At 52.7% G+C, this 18,649-nt stretch overlaps 1 protein-coding gene across 1 annotated transcript in view; it reads left to right on the top strand.

The window, feature by feature from the left end:
• The window catches only part of TRAPPC9 (trafficking protein particle complex subunit 9), a 544,505-nt gene that overhangs the window by 363,277 nt on the left and 162,579 nt on the right, over positions 1–18,649 (top strand). The window contains exon 19 of the mRNA XM_072774632.1: positions 2,292–2,402. Within this exon, the coding sequence (XP_072630733.1) occupies positions 2,292–2,402 (111 nt within the window). The remainder of the gene's footprint in view (positions 1–2,291; positions 2,403–18,649) is intronic.

Raw genomic sequence — 18,649 nt, 5'->3', positions numbered from 1 at the left:
AAACAAAGCAAGCTAGAATTAAAAGTAACTGTGTTCTCAAATGGAGCATAAAACTGAAGAAAATCATCCAGAGTGTTACAGAAAGATACACAGAGTAAAGGACATTTTGGTGGGTACAAAATGCTCCTTTAGGAGTTTAGGAAAAGCGAATTAATTTATGAGCGATAGATAGAAAGCAGAGATCTGCCAGGACATTGTGATGCCAACAATTAGGAGGAACAGAAACAGTGGATCAGGAGGTCCCCACATTCAGTGAGTCAGAAGAAATAGAGGACACAGAAATGGGTGTACTGTTCATTCCTATGCCGCTTCCTAGCTACTGCATTCTGTGAGCAGAAACATATATTGGAGTCTTTTCTTCCCTGCTTTTAAAAATCACTTCAATTTTCCTCCTCTGATAAATGTTTTACGAATTCCCATTCCTGATGAAAGATTTTGCTGTGATTAAAGATTTCATGAAGTTATGACAAAGGCAGAATAGATCTTCATTCTTGAAAGCTCATTTTTCTGTGAGCGGAGTGAAGAGGCCTCTTGTACGCAGCTGTCAGAGCTAATGAATATTTTCCAAGTGCTGAACCTCTAGGGGAAACACTCCCACCCAAAGAACCTAGAATCAACCAGTGTGAACCTGCTTTTCCGAAGATGTGTGGTACAACACCTCACAGCAATACACAGCAGAAACGAGAAAGCTGCTGCTTTACCTTCCTCCCCTGAGCGTGGGTTACATGTACACAGCTTGAACAATTGGTGTTTCACAGATGCCTTGTGGCCTTCTGATGGTGGTGGTGTACGTGTGTGTATGCACATGTGTGTGCATGTGCACACGCCCCCAGTCAGGGCACTGCACGCTTCTCCATCTCAGTTACCTTCTCTGGAAGGAACAGACAACAAGGTTTGGAATATTTATTTCCATCTACGTGAAAAGCACAGGATTTTGAGGTCTGAGTCTGCAGTGTCGGTCACCTTGCTGGTGTGGCCGTGCCCTTCACTATCCTTACCTGTAAATGGGTCTGGGGAGGACAGGCTCCCAGGGTGTCAAGATGAAATGAAGTACAGGCAGCTCTGGCACACATGGAAGTTTGCCCTCTGCCCTTCCTTTGCTAGCAGCAAAGCCTGGAGACATAAATTTGAGAATTGAGATGCCCTTTGGAGGGTCATGTTCTAAAGACACAGTAAGCTGAAGAAGACCCAGAGCAGAGATCCTTCTCCGAGTCTTTCTTTTTTTCCATATGAAAAAGTACGTACCGAGTTCTGGGATGGTTTCTACATCTGCTCAGTCGTGGGCACACCGGTCCTGTTCAGATCAGCGCACACTTACTGATTCCTTGCCCTGTGCCTGCTGTGGTACATGGTATTTAAGATACTGGGTGAACTTCAGGCAAGCTTTAACTGTAGCGGGCATCTAACAAATGGGGGCTAACACAGATGACGCATGTGGGGTTGGTTTTTGCTGATGAGTCTGGAGGCCACTTCAGCTACTGACGATATCATGGCTCCCAGACTCCTCCTCTTCATCTCAGGGCAGGGTGGACAGGAGGAGGGAATGAGGAGGCTGAAGGGTGAACACCTTCTCTCGGGGACAGGTCTTCTTACTTGGGAGAGAAATCCTCCTTATTGGCTAGAGCTTTCTTTCATGGACCCCTCCTGTGGCAGAGGGCACTGGGAGCTTGGGTGTGTTAGTGCTTACCTCGTGGACCAGAGAAATCAAAGCAGTGGAGCTTTCAGGAGGGTGGAAGTGAGTAAACCTGCAGTATCTTCATGGCTCTGAAGAGGAGGAGGGTGTAGTCTGTAAGGCTCCAGCAGGTGCATACACAGATATCTGGGATACCGTTCTCCACGTACAGCTGCCCAGCACCTTGCTTCCGAACCTGCGGAAGTCCGCAGACATCTGACTTCAACACAGTGGTTATTGACCAGTTATCACCTGTATGGCACATGCTGTCCCCTGGTTGTCTTACTTCCGGGTCAGGTGTCCTGGTCCTCACATACACGGGGGTTGGGGATCTTGGGTTACCTTCCCAGGGCCACTTGGTGTGTAAAGGGCACCCTGGATTGTAAGGGTGTGTCCCTGGGACCAAGCAGGATCTGATGCCCAAACCGATTTTGCAGAGTTCGCAGTTAGCTCAGAGTGAGCCTCTATAATCCTTTATGTCCAGGGCATGTGACATTTTGATACACTGCACCTCTGACATCCTCAAGCAGTGGGAGGCCTTTTGAAAGGAGAAAAAGCCTAAGTTGCTCTCATCTTTGGCTTCCAGAAGATCCTCAACTTTCTTTTGTCTTCTTTGCAGTACCCGACAGTGCCATCTGCTCCTGGATGTCTTCAACTCCACGGAGCATGAGCTGACCGTCAGTGCCCGGGGCAATGAAGAGCTCATCCTGCATGCGGGCGAGTGCCAGCGGTGAGTGTCTCCACCTTCCCACATGCCACCTCTCCCTGCGTCTGTCACCCTGTTGGGAGGCTCCAAGATAACCCTCCCTCTGAGATACCAGAGGAAAGGCAGTCTTATTTCCCTCTTAGGGGAATTGTGGTCATGATTCAGGGTGGGTGAAAGAATCACAAGTGGCTCCAGATTGGAGACAAGTGTGAAGTCAGAGTGAAGCTGAGTAGTGTCCCTCTAAGGAAGCAGTAGCGCATGCTTTCAGGCACTACCTCTCAGGACACTGAAGCACCTGGGCAAGACTTCACTTTTAAATTCTTAGAGCTATATCTGGGAAGAGTTGGCAACGATTGTGGGACCTGCATCCATACCTGCAGGAAGTCCCTTGGAGGATTCCACAAAAAGACAAGCAAGGCTCAGACGTCTGGGAGAGGTGAATCGCCCCTCCAAGCCCAGTCCCCAAGGGCAAAGAGGTGGCTCCACCGAGCCCTGGCCCAGAGTCAACCGTGGGACCCTGTAGCAGGAGCTGAGTTGGAAGTGAGAGCTAAGAGTGAGGCCAGGCCAGGAGGGCATGTCCCGAGGTGGGTATAGTTCCCTGACTTTGGGAAGAAGTTCCTTTGCTCTGGGGCTCCATCCCCAGGCCTGCCCACTGTCACCCCAGGCGTCTCCCCAGATCACCCACTGTGTCTCCCAGCCCAAGATGGATATTAGGGCCATATCTGCATAGACGGAATTATAGTTGGGATAAGATGTAGGTGGAATACAATTTTTATTTATTTATTTATTTTTAAAGATTTTATTTATTCATGAGAGACACACAGAGAGAGGCAGAGACACAGGCAGGGAGCCTGATGTGGACTTGATCCCAGGACTCCAGGATCATGCTCTGGGCCCAAGGCAGACACTTAACTGCTGAGACACCCAGGCATCCCTACAATTTTTATTTTTAATTACAAAATACTTTCTGCATGGAGAAAATGATTTACAAACCAGTGTACACATGTCCCAGATGTAAGCTCTTTGTTCCTGAGGTTATATTTGCCCCAGATCTCTGTCTCTTTCTGTCTTTCTCCCCTCATTCCTTTCTCTTGTCTGTGTCTTTCTCTTATTTTAAGGAAATAAAATGATAAAAACCAGCTAACATTAACACAGTCAGTGGGGAAATGTAAATTCAAGCCACAGTGAGACTCCACTCCATACTCATCAGAGCAGTAGAAGTAAGAGATCCTACAGGGCTGAATGTTGGTGCGGATGCGAAGCCGCCGGAACTCTCAGGCTTTGTCAGGAATGTGAATGAGTGTGGCCGCTTTGAAGAGGGTCTGCAGTTTCTTATAAAACTAAACATACACCTACTCTGTGCCAGCAGATCCAACTCCAGTAATTTATTCAGGAAAAATTTAAATGTTTGTTCACAAAAAGACCTACACAAGAATGCTCATAGCCAAAAAATAGAGCCCAGATGTCCATAACGGGAGAGTGGAGAAGCAAAGGGTGGCATTTTTCCTGCACATGGAATAAACCTAGCACATTCCTAATCATCAGTAGGGTGAACCCAGGAATGTAACATGGAATGAAGGAAGCCTCCACGAGAAAAGCAGGTACCGTGGGATTCCATTCACCTCAAGTCCCCAAATGAGCAAACTGTCTCCTGTGGAAAAAGCAGATCACTGTCTGCCTCCGGGGAGCTCGGGGGGTGGGTTTGAACAGGAAGGGGGGGGTGTGATTTTCCATATGAGATCTGTGGTACAACCTGGTAGTTCGGTGTGCGCTACACGTGTGTTTGCATTTTTTTTTTTTTGTTTTTGTTTTTTAAAGATTTATTTTTTCATGAGAGACAGAGAAAGGGAGGGAGGGAGGGGCAGAGACACAGGCAGAGGGAGAAGCAGGCTCCCTGCAGGGAGCCCGATGCAGGACTCGATCCCGGGACTCTAGCATCATGACTTGGGCCAAAGGCAGGTGCTAAACCACTGAGACACCCAGGGATCGAACATTTGTTAAAAATTCAGTAAGTGTGCACTTGATTTATGCATTTCATCATAAGTCAATTTTATATCAAAAGAAAAACTGTACACAAATGTTGAGGTCTAAGTGCAAATATGCCACTGGAGGCTTTGGAGGATTGCACGGTATCAGCAGTGGTCTTTGGGAATGCCTGAAAAATAAGATTAATGATGGTAAAGAGGTGGAACGTGGAGAGACTGGGTGATAAGGCACATCGAGTAAAATGTTAATGGAGCAGACTTTTCCGAGGGGCATATAGGGTGTTCTCATATAGGAATTCTTTCAACGTTGTCTTTGGCATTCTTTGTAAGAAAATGTTGGGAGGGGCGAGATGTCTGAAAGAATAAATGGAAGAATAGCTCAGTCCTCACCGTCCCCCCATCTTCCTCCTTGGGGGGTTTGCAGTCTCAGAGGCGATGGAATCATTCATACCATGTTTTGCTACTTTTATTATATTTATATCTACAACCAAACATTATTTTCAGAGTTTTTTTTTATGACAAGCAGTTCTATATCACATATGTCTTTTTAAAAATACGTCTTTTTATAACTTTAAATCAGCATTATGCTTTGGAGATAAATATAAATCCGGTTCTCTCCTTTTGACTGCTATTTATATATTGTTGCATGAATACGCCACTTTATCCGTTTCTGTGCTAATCCACTCCCAGGTTGCTTCAGTGTTGCCATTTAATGCGATTATTGTTAATGATGCCTATGGATGCAGTGTCAGGCCCTGTGGCCCCTGGGAGGACCGCTGGGGGCTGATAGTTGGAAGCTTGAGGCCTGATGACTTGGCGGGGGGCGGGGGGGACATTCATGGCCTCCTTGGAGAGGAGCCAGTAGACGTTGTCCCTGGAGGTGTCGCTGTCCAGGCCCCTGCAGAGACTGGCTATGTGGGGGGCTCCTGCTCGTGTGTCTGGCATCGGGGGCAGGGCTGGCCCCTTTGTAGGGTGTCTGTGCAGCCCCGGGGTCTCCACCACCCGCAGCGCTCTGGGCCCAGCGCTGTTCTCCAAATCATGCAGGAAGCTGTCTCTGCTCTCTGCCTCTCTTTGTCTGGATGTTTTGATGTGGTCTGAGATCCCAGAGGACATAAATCTGCTCGTCGTATGACACTGACATGAGACCGGTTATTATAAATTATAAATTGTTAAACTTGTTCTCAGCCGACTTGTTCGCGTCGGTGGAAGGCTGACTGATGCTGGCAGTCCCACTCGCAGATAATCACAAATTAGTCTTGTGCTTCAGGCTTCCTCATTATTGACCTTTTTTTCCTTAAATTCTCATTTCTCAATGCTCCTAGCTCACACATTCTTTATTCATTCATAAAATATTCACCCAACAAATATTGATACTTGGAGATCTTGCTCTGCAGTGCCTGCACCAGGCTCTGGGAGTGCCGGGGTGAACAGGGACCCCACCCACCCAGCCCGGGAGCTAGGTGTGACGAGGGTGACGAGTGTCTCCTGCAGCCAGGCGCCTGCCTGACACGGTGTCTTGCTGGCCTGCGGTGGGCCTGGTAAACCAGAGGTTGGAAGTCATCTCTGCCTCTGGTCCCGCTGTCCCCCCTAACCCGTGTTGAGTGCCGAGGAGCCCCATTTGTGTGTGTTGGAGGGAGGACGCAGGGAGGCATTTCCCTTCCCCTTTCCAAATGTCACCGGCCTTGCCTGGATCAGATCAGACAGTCTGGGGAGGGCACCCCAGTTCTTCAGGTCTCACAGATCGGTTCTGCTGGAGGAAGCAGAGGTAGTGGAGCCTGACCTGGCAGCCCCGAGAGCGCCTTGCAGACCATGGCCCTGGATGCCGTCCCCATATATCCAGGCCGGCCCCTCAGTACCCTGTTCCTTCCTGGAGTGCTGAGCTCAACCAATCTTCTGCCTCTTTCTTTCCCCCATGGGGAGCCGTCCCCGGCACACCTCAGGCTGTGCCTCCTGCTGAAGAAGTCACTCACTGGTGACTCCAGTTTAATCCCTCCACCTGCAGGCGATGATCCCACTGCTGCCTGGGAAGTGGGCGGGTGGATGGAGCTTCCTGCTGGAGGTGGCACAGCCTGGTCTGTGATGAAAGGCCATGGTCCTTAATGTGGCTGTTGCTGTTCTTCCCCAGACCCAGCCATCCCTGGGCCAAGAGGCATTGAACTTCCTCTTAAGGGTGGCCTGCCCTCTAGGAGAGGGACCAACTCTAGTCTACTATGCTTGTTAGGGAGCGTGTGCTGCTCCTCCCCTCCTGGTAGAAAGGGGTGACCTCATTTTACCCAGGACGGAGCACGTGTCCTCAGAAGCGTGAAGGAACAGCGTGCCTCCCAGTGGAAGAGACAGTGGAAGGCAGCTACTGAGCCCGTGTTTGGAGTTAGGGCTTTGAGTCCTCATGTTGGTTCCGTGGAAAGTTTTGTCTGTATTTTATAGATAAGCACGCTGAGTACTGTGATGGCAGTCACTCGGGGGGCCCCACATCTGTCTGACTCCACAGCTGTGCTTGGAATGGTGCCTGGAGGTTACGAACCAGCTCCGTTCCTCTGTTCTCTGGCGCTCTGGTGAGTTGTGAGCAGCAGTGTGAAGTCCACCATCGAGTGCAGAGGCTGGCAGAAGGATAGATGGAGAAGCACACTGGGTTCTTGGCTTCCAAAGTGTTCATGAACTCATTCCACAAATATTCCCAGAGTGTCTAGCTGATGCCAGGCCCTGCCAGGAGGTGAGACAGTGAGCGAAGATGGCATTGCTGTGTCCTCATGGCCCTTCTGTGTCGGTGTGGAATAAAGGTGCACAGACAGGCAGTTGGCCTGCACAGTGTGGGGAACTGAACACGCAGGAAGAAACCTGGCCCACATGGGGTGAGGGGCGGCTGGGAAGGCTTCCTGGAGGAAGAGCTGCTGATGTGGAGCAGGATGGCTGGGTAGGAGTGAGCTGGGGCTGGAGTGCAAGGGGACGGTAGCCCAGGTGTGGGATAGCGTGCTCTCAGGAGTGGTGTGAAAGGGCTCTTGGTTGAACACTCTCATTCTTAGGTTGGAAACACCACTCGTGTTACCGTGTTTCCTCAAGATCTCTTTCTAATCTTACAAATTAAAATTGGACATTTCAGCAAATGGGTGTAGAAAGTACTGTCTCACCTTCCCGATTTCCTCTTTAGAAGGTCTTGGAGCATGGTTGGTGCTTCCATTCTGTAATGAGGGACCGTGAGTTAAGTTCACTTTTGCCAACATGATTGGAACGCTCGGTCTGTAGTGATGACGTTTCCTGGGCCTCCATCTGTCACCAATTGGAGACGTTGCCTGCTAGCCTGGCAGCTGGGTGCCCCCAGCAGCATCATTTTCCTCTGATGGGCGGTGTGCCGCACACACCACTTTCACAGGCAGCAGTGTCTCTATGCCTCACAGTGGTTCAAGCATGAGCGTTGTGCCCCTTTTTGCTTCTAGGAAAGAGAGGTCAAAACTTGCCAAGGGTCCTGCAGTTGGTCGCCACTGGAACCCAGGGCAGCCCATTGCCCACCGGGCCTTTCCGCAGGGGCTGTCTGCAGCTCTCGAGGCTGCATGCCCCAGAGTCTAGTTTCAGAAGATGACCAGAAACCATAGAAAGCTTTTCTGAATGAAATAGCATAAACTTTCGTAAGAAAAGACACTCTTGCCAGCAGCAGATTTACTGGTAAGCAGATGATAATTATTGTGGGTTTTTTTGTTTGTTTTTTTTTTGCTCATTTGTCAGACCATTAGTATTAAATAACATGAGCACCCTCGTTTATGTTTGCCTCTTTTTAATCTCTGGTAATAGCTGCTATTGCATGCTTCAAGCCACCCCGTATTGTATCCCCATCACACGGAAGCAGCACCGCCTGTGCAGTGGGCCCCGCAGTGACATGTCTGGGTGCCACCTCCCCGGGGAGGTTGCTGGCTGGCCGTGAGCAGCGCCACCAGGTCACACGCACCCTACCATGGCCATCACGCCCCTGGAGGGCAGTGACGGGCTCCCCAAGCACGCTGCACCTCCGCAGCTGTGGACCTTCACCTTGACACTGTCCCGGTGGCCGAGGGGCCGGGCGGGGGCCCCTGCAGAGTCTCCCATCTCGCGCTCGGCTGTGGCTGGGCCTACCGATCATCTCTGGTTCAGCCCTCCTTCTCCTGCCTCTCTGGTGCTCTTAGATTTTTAGCCTTTTAGCTCCTCTAGGTTTTGATTTCTTCCCTGGTCACAGGAGAGGCCGGAAAATGTTTGCCGCAGGAACCAATGAGTGAGCAGAGGGATGACACCAGAGGCGCTGCTGGTCCAATGCCTGCATCCGTTGCGCTGCTTCTTGCCTTCGGCGGTGTCTTCTCGCGTTGCTGTCCTGACCGCTGTCATCACCCCTCAAGTGGCCTGCGAGGAGCCACTAGGGTCCCCTCCTCCTCCAGTGCTTTGGGCTGTGATCTCACACAAGGCTTCACAGGCGCGTGGAGGCAGGGACGGTGATGGCACAGCGAGGCCTGTGTGGGTGCCCACAGGTGATGGTGATCCCGGTGCAGCCTTCCCCGCCGCCACGTTGCAGGTTCCTGGGTATCCACGCCTAGAACAGCCCAAACTCAAACCCCTGTTCCCCCTCCACTGCCTGTAACATGGTTCAGCTTCTTGGAACGTCCTGGAGAACCACGTGAGGCACCTCGGAAGCACCTCATGGTTGGTGGCCCTGTGCCCCTGCTGGCTGTTACAGTTGCTGTCCATCCTCCATCCAGGAGGGTGCACTCTGCCCCTTGCTCTTGATGAGCCTGTGTCTTTGACCCGGGTGGACCCCCTGCCATCGTGCTCCGTTGGAAGGCTTTGGGGATTTTCTTTTTCAAACTAGAAAGAATATGGGAGAGTCTTTCAGGAGCAGCTTCCAGAAGCAAGGAGAAAGAATCTTGATGTGTTCTCGTCCTTTCAGCTGACCGATGGGGAGACTAAAGCTCAGGTCCATTTAGCAGGTGCTGGGCAGGGTGATAGTGGAACTGGGTGTTCCATCCCCTGTCCAGAGCGGCCTCCACCTCCCTCATAAGGAACAGTTGGCAAGTTTGCAGACGGCTCTTGAATCGATGGGAGCCCTGAGGATTGGTGGGCAGCAAGGAGAAATGCTGGAGTCCAGCCTGGAGGAGCAGTTGGGTCCCAGAGTCAGCACCTTGGGACATGCAGCCGTTTGCTGACTCGGATGGAGAAGAAATTCCTTCTGTGAGGAAAGGAAAAGACTGGATTGGATCCATACCTCATGCGGCTTTCTCGTCCTCAGAAACCTTAGAGGTGTCTTGGGCACTTCTGTTCTGCGTGCCTGACCGGAGTCTTCCCTCTCATCCAGGAGGTGGCCTGTCCTCACAGGTGCCCCCGCCCCTGGCTGCAGGCCACCTGGAGCTGCTCTGTCCCTCTGACCTGGGTCTGTACCCACCTGTGTCCAGGCCCAGCCACTGCCTGGCTCAGCTGTCCTGGGCAAGTGGCTGGGCCTTGGTGAACTTCCAAGTGCTTTTCTTTATTTTATTTTTCTTCACTTTTATTTAAATTCCAACATAGTTAACATACAGTGTAATGTTAGTTTCAGTATTTCCATATATCACCCTGGTGCTCATCAAGACAGGTGCCCCCCTTGGGGCACCTGGGTGGCTCAGCAGTTGAGTGTCTCCCTTTGGCTCAGGGCGTGATCCCAGGGTCCTGGGATCGAGTCCCACATCGGGCTCCCCACAGGGAGCCTGCTTCTCCCTCTGCCTGTGTCTCTGCCTCTCTGTTTCTTTCATGAATAAATAAAATCATTAAAAAAAAAGTGTCCCCCCCCCCCCCGCCTTAGTCCCCATCACCTGCTTCTGCCATCCCCCACCCACGTCCCTTCTGGTAATCATCGGTTTGTTCTCTAGAAGAGTCTGTTTCCTGATTTCTTTCTCTCTCTCTCTTTTTCCCCTTCGCTCATTTGTTTTCTTTTTTCTTAAAGCCACATATGACTGAAATCATATGGTGTTTGCCTTTCTCTGATTTCACTTAGTGTAATACTCACTAGCTCCATCCATGTCTTTGCAAATGGAAGGATTTCATTCTTTTTTATAGCTGAATACTGTTCCATTATATACACACACCATATATAGTCTATCTGGACCACATCTTCTTTATCCATTCATCAATCAGTGGTCACTTGGGCTGCTTCCTCTGATTTGCCTCTTGTAGATAATGCTGCTATAAATATCAGGGGTGCAGGTGCCCCTTTGAATTAGTGTTTTTGTATTCTTTAGGTAAATATCTACTAGTGCAATTGCTGGGTCATAGGGTTGCTCTACTTTTACCTTTTTGAAGAACCTCCACACTGTTCTCCAGAGTGGCTCCACCAGCTTGCATTCCCACCAGCAGTGTAAGAGGGTTCCCCTTTCTCTGCACCCTTGCCAACACCTGTTGTTTCTTATGTTGTTGATTTTAGCCATTCTGACTGGTATGAGGTGGTATCTCATTGTGGTTTTGATTTCTATTTCCCTGAGGCCAATATTATATGTTGAGCATATTTTCATGGGTCTGTTAACAATCTGGATGTCTTCTTTGGAGAAATGTCTGTTTGTGGCCTCTGCCCATTTTTAAATTGGATTATTCATTTATTGGGTGTTGAGTTTTATTAAGTTCTATATAGGTTTTGGATACGAACCCTTTATTAGATACGCCATTTGCAAATATCTTCTCCTGTGGGCTGCCTTTTACTTTTGTTGATTGTTTCCATAACTGTGCAGGAGCTTTTTATTTTGATGAAGTCCCAATAGTTTATTTTTGCTTTTGTGTCCCTTGCCTTCAGTAACATATCTAAGAAGAAGTTGCTATGGCCGAGGTTGAAGAGGTTGCTGCCTGTGTTCTCTAGAGTTTTTACCGTTTTAGGTCCAAACGCTTTTCTTTAAAATGGGGGCATGATGCCTCTTACAGGTTGTTAGAAATCCTGGCGTCAAGCCATGTCTAGTGCGTGGTGCCACCCGCAACCCACCGTGGGCACTGCACAGGTGGGAGGCCGTCACTCTCCAGTTCTCTTTGTCATACCTCGGGGATGGTTCCCAGCAGCCTAGTCACCTTGGCTGGAGCACGCCTCAGCCCAGGGAGGGGTATGCATTTGAGGTCTCGTGGGGAAGATGATGGTGCTAGAGTTTTGCTCAAGGAAGTAGTTGTTCTTTGGAGCCTCGTTTCCTGGCTTCTCAGTGTGTCTGAAGTAGAGGCAGAGAAAGTCCTCATCTATCAGGAGTCCAGAACCACAGAGAGGATTTAATATAAAGAATTGTTACTGAGGCCTGAGGCTGGTAACCAGGTAACTGTGAGTGTGGAGTGCACCAGGGAGGCTCTGGTGTAGCAGCTGCGGGAAGCATCACCGTCCCTGGGGCTGGGGGCCCAGGCAGGGTCGGGGTTATTGGAAGCTGAGGTCTGTGGGCGTGGAGCTGACATGCAGCACTCTAAGGGGCGCCGGAGGCCTGGGGTCTCACAGGGGAGATGCCAGGTTGCTGGGCTGTGCCTGTCGGAACAGGGGATGGAAGGGCAGCCCTTGGGAACAGGCAGGAAGCTGTAGAGGGAGCCCGTCCCTCCTTGCACCCCCCACAAGGCTGGGAGAACAGGGACATGGCTTGCAGAGTGACACCTGCAGGGCTCGCACATCATGCCCTGCCTACAGCCAGCTCTGCTGCAAGCTCTTTGGTCTCCCAGCTGTGATTGTCTTGTTCCTCTGCACATCCCTGGGTTCTCAGGGGGTGTTTATTTTCAACTGCACACTCTCACTCCTGCCAGACTAGAGGGCCCCAAGCTGTGTTGCATATTGTGATTACAGGGACCTTTGAAAACGAGCAGTGCCTCTCCCCACCTAACCCCCTCTCCCCACCTAAGCCCATGTCCTGGTCTGATTGGTTGGGTGCCGCCCGGACACCAGGATTTGTGACTAACATGCGGCCAAGTGCAGGAACCACGGGGCCAGACAGCGAATTTTTGGAGAGTAGTTTGTATCTTGGTTGTTCTCGAATATCTCCCCTCCTTGTTCCAGCGTCCAGCACACGGTAGTTGCACAGGTGATGTGAGGTTGCGAGCAGGTCTGCAGGAGGCAGGCTGCGGTGTCCTTCCTTGTGGCTCTCCTCGTGGGGGTCTGAGGCTTTCATCGTGCAGTGCCAGGATGCAGCCTTGGATGCTGAGGTCAGGGTACAGAATGCCTTCATCAGTTGCTTTGAGTTGAGTCCTGAGGAGCCGTAGTGTGGGACGGCACAGCGGTCCCATGCGTACGTTGTTCCCAGCCTGGGGTGTCTGCTATTCTACCCACATTCTGCTCGGGAGCCATGTCGGGGCCTGGCTGAGCCGAGAGGAAAGTGTGCCTTTTTCTAACTGGTCTACCCAGGGGGGAGCGGGTTCTGTCGGGGGGGACGTGTGTTTCTAATGTACAGAAGGGCATCCTGTGCTCCCCGTAGCCCCGGGTGTGTCCTCCTAAAGTCTGGTGCTTCTCATTACCTTAATCTGGTAGCTCTGCTCCTATGGGGGAAACTTCAGGAGAAAAGCGTGACATTTTATTTCCTACAGACGCCTTGATGGTTCTGTGGGTTTGGGGCTCACACCCACATCGGAGCTGTGCCACGGGTGTTTTATAAGTAGTTAGAGACAACGTCCCTATAACGTGTTTCATTAGAGTTTCTGCCAAGTGCTTGGTGGAGGTCTGTGGGCATGGGGATGGGTGGCAGTAGGATCTGTACGCACCAGGGTGCGTCCTTTCATGCCTTGGGTTTACTATCTAATGGATACCTTTGGCATCATTCGTGTTTCTATTTGTTCACTAGTTGATGTTGTCAACTAGGGCCAAGGGCCAAGAACAAAACCTGGTGCTTTGTACATAGAGCCCAGGCTCGCGGTAGCCTGCCCCCCTTGTGTGGGGCCCGGGACAGGAGTGCGAGGGGCAGGGAGGGGGCAGGGCCTGTGAGCCAAAGCTGGGTCTCTTTCCGGAGGGGAAGGGATGGTCGTGGGAAGATTTTAGGTAGGAGAGTGTCAGACTAGCCTCTGGGAATGTCTGGAGAGGGGTGATAGCTGGTGAGAGCCCGGTGCTGGCAACTGGCAGTGCCTTTGGTGCTGAGAGGAGGACCCCAGAGACCCTCGGCAGGGAGGAAGAGCAGCAGGATTTGGGGCGTGGGCTGTGAGAAGAAAGGGAAGTGTCTAGCTTGGGCAACTGGGTGGGTGGCGTTGCCGTTCACTGCCCTGGGGAGCGCAGGGGCTGGAGTGGGCAAATCTGCAGTGTGCAGAGGCCACAGCCCCAGGCCCGGCTTCCTGCCAGCCAGAGATGCTGCACTGCGGCCTTGGCCGAGGAGCCCTGGGCCAGGGGTCGAAGGTCCAGCCTCCGATTATATCTCTGCCGTATCCTTGCTCTCGGACCTTGGGGTCAGCACTTAGGTTCTGTGAATTCCCCAGTCCAGCAAACTGGGGCCTCCTCCAGGTCCCACGAGAAGATAGAGGTGCTAGTGGTGTGACCTGCACGGCCCTTGGAAGATTTGACAGTTTTTATTCTCTTGTCTCCTGGGCGTGAGGGGGAACGAACAGGTCTTCTTGGGAGAGACCGGGGGGCCCAGCTCTCCCCCATGTGCTGGGACGGACATTTTGTGCAATCAGGCCTCTGTCTAGAGCCCCATGGGCGACCTCAGGTGGAGGGACCTGGCCCTCCCGCTCACCACAAAAGCCCAGAGCCTTCAGGTGCCCAGAGCAGGGACGTGGACCCTCCACAGGACCCCGGGCATCTGCTCCTTCCGTGTGGGTGCAGCTGGCCCCTCTGTTCCCTCCGAGGCTCTTCCCCTTCAGCCACACACAGTGCTCTCCAGCCCAGGAATGCGGCGCAAATCCCACTTTGGGCTGGAGAAGTAGAAAGAGGTTTGAGAGGTTCGTTGGGGCTGCTCCGTGGGATGGGCTGAACCTGGCAGCCAGGACCCCTCGCGTGGGCCCTGGATCGAGAGGCCTGAAGCCAGTGCAGGGGCTTTCCTCTCTGGAGGAGGATTCTCATGTGAGGCATGCGACGGCCCAGAAAAATCACTCGTGGCTTTCCTGGGACGGTGGCTTACATAGTATTTTTCACATCGTGAAGGAGATGCTTCTGGAGAACTGGCTCAGGATGTGGGTAACAAGGCAGGGTCGTAGCGCCCAGGGCTTGTCGACCGGAACCGACAGCGGCGAACCCCGAGTGAGATGGGGGGGGACGTGAATAGAGTCATTTAATTTGTGTCAGTTCAGAAAGTCTCTGTGAAGTTACGTTAACTGGAAGACCTCTTAGCCCTGGAGCCTGCCCAAGGTAGACAGAAATCCAGCTCTGTCAGAGCTTCCCTTGGCTTCCCGAGCGCCGGCCTTGATGCCGTCGGCTGTGGCAGAGGAGGCGCATCCGAAGCTCCGTGCTGTCCCCACGCTGCCCCCGCTGTGCTTCGTGTGCTCACGGGTGACAGCTCCGCCCGCTGGCGCACAAATTCCAGTTCTTGGGGCTCCCCTCTTGCCCTCTTGCCAGATGGCCCCCATCTGCCAACTGAGGACCCTGAGGCTCCGTGAGGTCACGTGACTCCTCCCAGGGGACACTGTGGTGTCCCAGCCAGGCTTTGAGCCGGGGTGTAAGATGCTCACCTCAGTCAGCTCCATCCCACCTGCTCATTCTGACCGACTCAAGAGCTCCCAGCAGGAACTGCGCATGCTCCAGGCCCGGAGACACACTCAGCCAAGGCCAGCGGCCCCGAGGTCCTCGCAGCATGCTGGGAGAGAAGGATGCGGACAGGTCAGCACAGGGGGCACGGCGTGCTGCGTGTGATTCCTGGAGCACGGGGGCTGAGCCTCACAGTGTGGGAACGGGCCTGGCCCATGCAGGGCCGCCTTGCCAGCTGCCTTCCCGAATCTCTGTCCGGGGATGCCCAGGGCACATATGTGTTATACGTGCATGGCGTATGCTCTTTGTGCACACGTGTTCAGAGGCCTGAGTGTATGCACACCTGCACACACACGTGAAACCAGGATCGTTACGGCAGTACCTGTGAGATGTCGTCACGGCTCATGGGCTTTGTCTGAAGTGGGCTCGGGGCTGACATTCTCTCCTAAAATGGTAGCATGGCCAGGAGCTCCGGGGCACGGAGACCTGGGTCAGAGTCGTCCTGCATCACTCCTGCTCATTGTGTAATGTCGGGTGTCGTGCGCACCCCAGCATCGGCGCTGACATCAACAAAGTGCAGGCGGTGATGCCACCTGCCTGGCAAGCGGGTGTGAGCTCTCGGGTCCCTGGCATAGGGCCTGGCCAGTATTGAGTAACCGCTCTGTAAATGGGAGGCTACTTCTGTTTTCCTAGAGAAACTTCTAGTGCTCTCCTGTATCGGTAGTGCGTCGTACTGAAGAGGAAATGAGGCAAAAACTCTTTACGACGGGGCTCCAGGGAAGTAGACTGCGCCCGCTTCCCTGAGAGTGTGAGCTGCTTAACAGACGGTGTGCACAGCAGCATTCCAGAGGCCCAAAGGCCCCCCACATCCTACTGCCCTGCAGCATGTGCTCCCACCTGACTTTGGGGTCGTCGTGGAGGCTCCTGAGACTCAAGACATCCCTGTGGGCTTCCCCTGTGGGCTTCCCATGCTGGGAAGGCGCTGACCGCTCCTGAGAGGGGAGCCTGTTTCCGGGCCTTGCCGGGGACCAGAGGACACAGGTAATAAGCCGACTCCAAGAGGTGCAGAGGTCGTGGGGTTGAGAGGGCAAAGGCTGTGGGTTTCTTATAAAAAGCAGAACACAGAGACTCTTGGGTGGTCAGGGGCTGAGCGTCTGCCTTTTGCTCAGGGTGTGATCCCGAAGTCCCGGGATTGAGTCCCGCGTTGGGATCCCTGCATGGAGCCTGCTTCTCCCTCTGCTTGTGTCTCTGCCTCTCTGTGTCTCTCATGAATAAATAAATAAAATCTTAAAAAAATAAAAAAGTGGAGCACATGCTCATGTCACTGAACATCCCTGACCCCCCAAGGAGACCAACTTCTTATCAGGGAAAGTTCTTTACCCCCTACTCTCCCTGGACAAACCTATCATGACCTGCATCCCCTGCACTCTCCCAGTTCATTCATCTGAGCCCCCCGCCCTGACCCCCACTGCAATCCTTTCCCTGCCTCCTTACTTTTCCCTTTTCCAGAACGTCCTGTAGTTGGAATCATACAGAGTGTAGCCTTCCCAGTTGGCTCCCTTGAGTTAGCGATCTGTGTTTCAGGTTCCTTCATGACACGACAGCTCATTTCTCTGAGCAGTGATCCCCACGGTCTGGATGGCCCAAGGTGCATCCACGCACCTCCTGAAGGACATGCTGGTTGTGTCCAAATTTCGGCAGTTATGAATAAAGCTGCTATAAACATCCATGTGCAGGTGTTTATGTGGACAGACGTTTTTTAGCTCCTTTATGTAAATACCAAGGTGTGTGGTTTCTGGATCACATGGCCAGAGTATGTTTAGTGTTAGGCGAGTCATTGCACATTTTTAAAAGCCAAAAACAACGTATGCTTTCTTGCCCTTTCCATCCTGCTGCTTCCAGTTATCATTCCATAGCAGAAGGAAACGAAAACGAAAGCCGTCCTGTTAGAGAAGCACCACGTATAGTGTTTTGGGGCATGAGGCCCAGGATGGCACCAGTGGGGCTTTCTTGGGAGCCGGGCCACCCGGCGTGCCTGACCATCTCTTCATCCTCTAGCACCAGGTCCAGTGCCTGCTACCCCTCTCCACCCTGGGAGCCACCCTGGGCAGGGCTCACATGTTCATCATCTCTCAGTGTTGGCTCCCAGCCAGGTGGGAACAGAATCGAATCCCCTTCTGCATCCTGAGATTTAGGCTCAGGTTCTCTGCAGTAACAGGAGACCCAGAATCCTCGTTACTTAGCACAGCGAGAGGGTTGCTTCTCGTTCAGGTTTCCTGGGCATCACAGGGTGGCTCTCGTTCTGCTCATTTTGCTGTCAATCATGACTCCCGTTCTGCGATGTGCTGGTTTTGTGGTAGATGGAAAGGGGAGGGGGCCGGGCCACACGGCACCTGGGGAAGCGTGCTGCTTGCACGTGGCGCCCCGTCATTTCCACACTTGGTCCAGCAAGTCACAGGCAGGCCGAGAACGGGAGGTGGGGGTGGACAATCCTGTAGGGAGGGACACCGAGTGGGTGGCCGTTGCAGGGATCTCTGCCCTTGTCACACTTCCTGCAGCCTGGCACCTCCTGCTCTCATCCTCATCCTCCATGAAGGGTGCTGCTCACTTTGTCCTCTGGGAACGTGTTGGTTACAGGTGGTCCTGCATTCTTTCCCTCCTTCCAGCATTTATTCAGAGGGCATTCCTGGTGCCGTGGTGCTGAGGAGGGCGCACGGAAGCGCCCCTCTGGCCTGGCGTGTTGCAGGAGCACTTGATGGGAGCTGTGTTCACTGGGGTTTGCTGAGCACCCCTCAGACTCCTGCTGCCCCGCCTCTTAGAGAAACATACCTGCTCTCCGCTCTTGGGTTTTGTTGTAGTGGGACCAGAAAGGGACTGTGGGATACGGACACCCAAGCGAGTGCCCGGCGCCGTGTGCCTGGCTTGAATGCTTCCTTGGCCTCTTGGTGATCCAGTGACCAGGCCTGGGAACGGGTGAGGCGGGGTGGCTGCCCTGGCCCCCAGGGGAGGGGGGCCGGGGGGGCCTGCACCCTCACCTCTTCCACTGCGTAAGCCCATCCTCTCTGGGAGAGTCTTTTCTTTCCGAGAGTTGAAAGACCTCCCCTGCCTCAGTGAGAACGTAGGACGCTGTGCTGGAAGGTGCTGTGCTGGACCCACACTGCCCTCCAAGATGCCCGTCTGCCTTGCTTCTTTCGGCACTGCTTACTGGTGATTAGGTTAAAGGAAATTCTGTTATCTCCCATTAATCATCCCTCGTGAAGCTGTTCTGCATTCAGCGCACAGCAGACTCCCTACTTAACATGGAGCTTCCTCTCTCCCCTCTGGGATTCTTCTCTATTTTTAAAAAGTAATTGCATTATTTGTGTTTGCTCCTTGTGTTTGGGGATGTTTCTAGAACAAGGAAGCAGAGGTTATGGTTGATGAATGCTAATGGACACCTTGATAGGAAAATCTCAGTTGGCCCGTGCTGGCTGGGGGCTCCCAGGGGCCAAGAGGCGAAGCTTCTGTGCTTTGGGAGCCTTTGTTCTTGGTAAGTATTTCTACTAAAAATTCACGGGGGGGGGCATCGTTTTCTGCTTAAACAGGACCTCGGGACCGCCTTGTCCCCTCACCTCCCACAGCTCCACGCACGAGCCTGGTGCTCCCCCACCCGGTAGGCTGATGCAGACCCCAGTCTGTTCTGAGTGGGCCGGGGG

Source organism: Canis lupus, chromosome 14, assembly GCF_048164855.1.
Source record: "Canis lupus baileyi chromosome 14, mCanLup2.hap1, whole genome shotgun sequence".
NCBI classification, from domain to species: Eukaryota; Metazoa; Chordata; class Mammalia; order Carnivora; family Canidae; genus Canis; species Canis lupus.
This window is presented reverse-complemented; position numbering and strand designations above follow the sequence as displayed.